This window comes from Capsicum annuum, chromosome 6 (genome assembly GCF_002878395.1).
Source record: "Capsicum annuum cultivar UCD-10X-F1 chromosome 6, UCD10Xv1.1, whole genome shotgun sequence".
Classification (NCBI taxonomy): Eukaryota; Viridiplantae; Streptophyta; class Magnoliopsida; order Solanales; family Solanaceae; genus Capsicum; species Capsicum annuum.
The window spans coordinates 204,682,871-204,689,473 of NC_061116.1; the positions used below are offsets into that span (position 1 = coordinate 204,682,871).

The following is a 6,603-nucleotide window of genomic DNA, read 5'->3' on the forward strand; positions in this document are numbered from 1 at the left end:
CGTGAACCAGCTACCGACACTCTATATCCACCCTTGTGCATTCACATCATATGAGAGCTAGCTATTATTAAATTTAAATATGTTATAAGTACTATATTTTGCTATCCTAGGTAAAGCATGTATATTAAACGCGATGTAAGTATTTGTAATACTTGATGAGATGAGAAGGTTATGAATAATCTGTCCTTTGATAGGATGTTGTAATTGTGGCTGAAAGACATATTGCTTATTTAAATTCGATTTGGATTGAGTTCACAAATGATCTTCAGAATGGGTGATCTTGATTTTTGAGCTCCATTTAACAAAGTGTTTTTTTTTTTCCGTTTAACAAAGTTCAAAAATAGATTTGAACCATTTCTAAAGTTCAAAAGCAAATTTGACGCTGTTTTTTAATGGCACTCGTGTGAATAAATAGCATCACCAAGTGCCAAACATTATCATTAGGGAATATGCTTTAATAGATAATTAGCAAGAGCAAATCAAGAAAAGTACTCAGAATATTAAAATAACCCTGCTTAAGGATGACACACATAAATCGAAAAATGATTCAAATTTTTATTTTATTTAAGAAAGAGTAAATTTTTCCGAAGCTGTTAACTTTTGGTAAACATTAAGGTGTAGTTTGGTAGCTGATTTGAAGGTGAGTTATGCATATATAAAATTACTTAAGTGTTTGAAGTGTTATTGAATCATAATTAATATCATACATATGTAAGTTAATTAGAAAATCTATAAAAATTACTTTATGCATGTTAATAGACAAAATAAACATGAATAACGAAAGTTCAAATCATGTGCAACAACTAACAAATACCTCCATAATCTAATGTATAAATTCTCTCATAATTAATCTTGCATTATTAATAGTAGCATAATTCTATTCAGTAACAGTGTGTATTAATCGATTCGATTTGATTTATTTTTTAATTTTTACATATGCGAAATTAATAAAATATTTTTATCGATTTTTTATCTTCAACGATTTGATTTTCAGGTTAATAGATAAGAAAATACTCATAAAATAATAATAATTTGATGCAATGATATTCAATATTCTGTAATAACAACAATTAACATGACATCAATGAGAATGCTTATAAGAAAAAAACAGTAACAACTAACATGACACATGTCTTGCAATGCCAAGTTCTACAAAATAAAAAGTCTACCATCTTGTTATCTCAAACCCTCACCATCGCCGTCGCAATCTTCGTCTTCGGTTTACCAAAGAGGAAATTGAATAGGTTTAACTTTAGGGGCTATTGAATAATGAATAGGTTTAACTTTATTACGTTATATGTTTTCAGGAAATTTAAAAAGTTCGTAGAAATTAAGTGAAGGTAGTAACCGAACCATTAACCCAATAATTTTTTTTTATATAAAATCATCAAAAATCCAATAATAATTAATATTTTTATTAATTTAATTTATTAATGGATTCGATTTTTAAATATCCACGGCGACTATTGTTATTACGTGGTACATGAAGGTCCAAAGTAACTCAATCTCCTTACATCAAGGACCACTTTGATAATTTCCTCCTCAAAAATTTTCTCCTCCCAGTTTAGTAAATTAGTAACAAAAAGCCCTAGCTCAAACGTTATACAGTTACATTACCCGCCGTTTCGTTTTCAGGCCGTTCAGTCTCTCGCTTACTCATTCACCATAATTTGAGTTGATAGTACTATTGTTAAATTGTTGAATATGGAAGAGGTAACTGAAGGAGTAAGCAATTTGAACCTGGTTGATTCTCAGAAGAAGAATCGTATTCAAGTGTCTAATACCAAGAAGCCACTTTTCTTCTACGTTAATCTGTCCAAGGTACAATAACTCATAATATACCATTATTTTTATATCGTTTTAATGGGTTAATTTGTTCTTTTTGTACTCCCTCCGTCCCAAAATAAGTGTTTAAGGTCCGTTAAGAAATAAGTACAGTATGTAGTTTATTTACTGAACTAACAAAACGTACTATTCTCTTTGTATTTTTGTTTTTTCGAGAGTGAAACAGTTTAAGTTTGATCATAAATTTGGATCAAATCTTTTAAGTTTTTTGAAATAAAATTTATATATTTGAAAACTACGTAAAAAGGCATAATTAAAAAGTAAACTTGTTTGAATGTCAGAAATCTGAAAAGTGACACGGACGGAGGGAGTAATATTTATTGATGGCTAATGATACACTTATTTTGAGATGAAGGGAGTATATTATTGGATATTTGGATTTAATTTTTGAATACATGGTTGTAGAGGTATATGCAACAGTATAATGAGGTGGAGCTTTCTGCTTTGGGAATGGGTATTTCATCTCAACTCTTTTTCTCTTTTTGTATTATCGCACTATTTGTTTGATTGGGTATTGTCAATATTAGTGGTGGTAGAAGAAGATTTATTTAATATTGTTATTGTCATTGTTAGAAGTTAGGTTGTAGAGCATGTCAAAATTTGGAATTTGAATATAGTTGAATAAATTTGAATTCCGTAAACTAAGAGAATAGTAATATTATTATTAGTCAAGTATTTTGGGAGGTGTCAAAGTAGAAAGCTTGTTTTAAATTTGGAAGGCGGGAGTGTTTGATTTTGGTTCTTTTGAATCATCGACACAAGTATCACCCTTAGATGATAATTTTGTTGCTATTGAGAACCAATGAGGGACGGTCATAATAATGTTTGCGAGTAATTTTTTTGATATAATTGAAGGCAAAAAGGGAAGGTTTCGTGGAATACATTTGTCGACAGATTTCTTTCTTCCATTTAATTGATTTCACTATTCCTTTTAGTTGCTTTACCGAGGTCAATGAGGGTCCAAGTTGCCAAGAAATAGTTCCTTTGTGCAAGTAAGAAACTTATGTATTTAATCGGATCGCCCTTTTACCATATATGAGTTCTTAAAAATTTCCAAACAGTGCTATTTCAAAATGATCCTGCTCCTCTTTAAGGTTTTGTAGCAAAAAGACTTTTGGGTAGAGCTTACTTCATAGCTCCCTGATTTTGATTTTCAGCAATTAAAGGGATAGTACGAATATTTAAATCAGATAAACCCTGAATTCAGTGAATCTCTCTATTACATCTGCTTAATTTATTGTTAGCACTGGTTTTGAACTTTCAAGGTGTTGTTTCCTTGTTGGTTCCTCTATGATTAAGGAACTGTGCTTTTAATAATCTCTCAATCCAGTGAATTTTTCTTGGCGTCATTCGTTCTACTTTTGCTCTATGCTTATACAGTTATACTTATTATAACCTAAAGCTTAGTTGTAAAAACTACTCATGATGGTCCAGTGCATAAAACTGCTTAATACGGTGCTGACACATTTCTGATGTAAATTTGCAGCAATTTCAACAGTTGTATCAATTGCTGAAATTCTAAAGAATAATGGGCTGGCCACGGAAAAAAGTGAGTTTTCACATTAGATGCAAATTTACTTCAGTGTTACTCTATATTGTTCAAAGTTTATGATATTTGCCATGCATATTGATATCAGTGTTGTCAAATGCGCACTTAAAGAGCGCTTAAGCCCTTAAGCGAGGTGTAGAACATGTTGAATGCTTCTTAGTCGGCGCTTCAGTGTTGCCATCTAGATAGGCATACTTTTTCTTGCAAACAAGCATCATCCTGAAGAGTCGATACTAAAAAATTGACATTTCGCTTTATTGTAAAATGAAAATACAATTTCGTTTGTCCATATATTTGTTCTTCTTGCTTATAATTACTAGCATTGTATTACAAACACATATTTGTATTTTTTTTCTCCATTTGCACCTTTCTTCATTTAAGTCCACACTTTTTTGTGATTAGCGCTTAATGCTCCAAGTCCCAACTGACCTGAGAGCTTTTTGCGCTTTTCACCTTTGATAACACCAATTGATATCCGTTCTTTGAAACATAAATGCAGAAATAATGACTTCTACAGTTGATGTAAAGGAAGACATGAGGGGAAGACCTGTCCAGAAAGCCAAGGTATGTGCTTGGACGTGTGCGGGGGATGTTTTAATTTGGTTGTGCATTGTGAACTCAATTATGTTTTCGTCTCTGTTTACGTGTCTGTGTATGCGATATTTTGTTTTGATTACATATTGTGAAGCTCAATTATGTTTGGCTTTTGGGGAAAAAGTGACTCATTCCATATTATAATTTAGCCTGTTTGTTATCTTTCCCTTAGTAGAACAGAGAGCAGCATGGCATCTAGTCTGTCACGTATAATCCATCTTCGAACATTAGTAGTAAATGCTATCCCATCTAACATAAGATCTTCCATGTTTCGAAATGAATACAATAAGAATGTTCTTGTCTATCAGATGCAACTTGTTTCTACCTCTTGTTGAAACAGTGGATGTTTACCTTTCAGATTGAAATCGTTCTGGGTAAGACCGTGAACTTTGATGAGTTGATGCTGGCTGGGCAAAATGATGGAAACAATATTCAGGAAGAAAGTTGAATGAAAAATAGGTAGTTAATTTTCTTGGTCATGGTCAGTTGTACTTTTGAAGTTTAGAAGCAAAAATTTATAGCCGTGCAGTTCCTTTTTCTTCCCCTATATTTATGCTGCTGTTGTTTTTTCTTCCCACCTCCCTCTCGTTTGTACCTCCAAGACACAATTGCCCTATTTTTTTTCTTTTTTGGGGTGTCTAAACTGAATTTTACATCCATTTAAAAGAAAGCATAATACATAAGCATACCTGTATCGATAACCCCCAATTTTGAATGTGCACAATTAGACACCTAAATTTGTATAAAGTTAAACAAGTAGATACACACGATCTATGTGAAATCTACATGACAATCTCATCCGAATTGCCACATAAACACTATGTAGGATGTGTGTCTACTTATTCAATTTTGTGTGCTTGTATATACCCAAAGTTAAAAGGCGTAAATGTTAGCTGATGTCAAGTTAAACAACATATTTATATTTATGTATTATGCCAAATAAAAATTGAAGTCACATTTGAGTGACAAGGATGGTGATAAGTGACAACTGATTAGGAGATCTGGAAGTAAGGAAGTTCTCACGGATTACGTTTCCTCCCATTAGAAATTATAGTTCAATTTCATTACGTCACCGGCATGGATCAACAACTATGAGCAGGGTTAAAATTTACGCGCATTTGGTGCATATATCAAGCAAATATATGTATGACATGTGTTTGAATTTATAGTTCATGTTACTTAACCATGATTAATTAACAAGTAATTTACTTAATTTAATTATTTAATCAAGGTAAAGAATATTAATTTGATGTATACATCGGGTGCATGTAAGTTTTTACCCTATGAGCAGCCTTATGGGTGGAATATTTTTCGAAAGTAGTTTCTCTATTTTTTCACGAATAAGAGGTTAAATATAAACTTAAATTTGCTTATATTTATCTATAATCTATTAAAAGTGTGAAGATCTTTAAAAAGTAATTTGAACTTTTTGCGCTTCATTAAAATACTCCATAATAGATAAAATTGTGTTTTTACTTATTTATTTCAATATTTAATTATTTTTATAATATTCAAAAAATAAAAAATCCGAAAATATATGTAAGGATTTTCTTACTTTTCCTTATTTGAAATTAAAAAAAAATCTACTTAGGGTTCAATTGTTACACATATATATATATATATATATATATATATATATATATATATATACCAAAATTTGATATTGATGAGATACAAACATAAATGTACATTGATTTAAAATGATAATTTTTTAAATAATAACTATTTGACGGTACTCGCTAAGGAGTAAAGTTTTATAAGATAGTTTTTTCACATGATAAGAAAGTGTGATATGTCGTGTAATCGGGCTATTTTAATTGTTTGATGATAAGATTGAGACCTGTTACAAAATATAGAAAAGATGTAGAATTAATATTCATAGGATTAGTTCATACAAAAACTGAAACAAAAGATACTTCAATTAACAACAAAGTCTTGAATCATCTTTTCAAAGGCAAAACACTTATAAATAAAGATATTAAAATGTTTTGAACCACTACTAAATTAAGAAATTCTTATAGATGGGTGCACAATATTATCAGATCTAGATATCCAAATATAATAACAGTTAGAATTGAGGTGGTAGCGCGAAAAACATTTTCAAGATTAACTATTGTGATTTATAATACTTTTTATGTAATTTTTAAATGATATATACTATACCCTCTTTCTCAATTTATATGGTATTGATACAATTTTTGAGAGTTAACTAAATTTTTTATATATTTTTAAAATACTTTAAATTATTAATTGTTGTGATTTGTAGTATTTTTTCTTCTGTTCCAATTTACGTGACAGTAATAAAATTTAGAGAGTCAACCAAAAATTTTTTATGTCTTTTTAATTACTTTAAATTGATAATTATTATGATTTATAATACTTTTACGTAATTCTCAAATATATAATAGATTAAAATTGAAAGAAAAATAAACAAATATAAAAGGAAGTATTTAAGTAGGCAACACAAACAAACATGTCGATCTGCTACCTGCTTTATCATTTTATGTCTATTTTATCTTTTTTATTAAATATCATTAATTTTTTAATACTTAGATGATTAATTAAGAGCGGTATTTAGTAAAATTACAATTGAAGCAGCTGAAATAGACATGTCA

General features: G+C 29.9%; 1 protein-coding gene across 1 annotated transcript; it reads left to right on the forward strand.

Moving 5' to 3' along the window:
- Positions 1-1,463: 1,463 nt before the first annotated feature.
- On the forward strand, positions 1,464-4,674 carry LOC107876033 (uncharacterized protein At2g34160). The gene is made up of 5 exons (XM_016723009.2): positions 1,464-1,821; positions 2,251-2,299; positions 3,332-3,394; positions 3,894-3,958; positions 4,347-4,674. Exons 1-5 carry the CDS (start codon positions 1,705-1,707, stop codon positions 4,434-4,436), a joined length of 384 nt encoding a protein of 127 aa, XP_016578495.1. The 5' UTR covers positions 1,464-1,704; the 3' UTR covers positions 4,437-4,674.
- Positions 4,675-6,603: the final 1,929 nt, after the last annotated feature.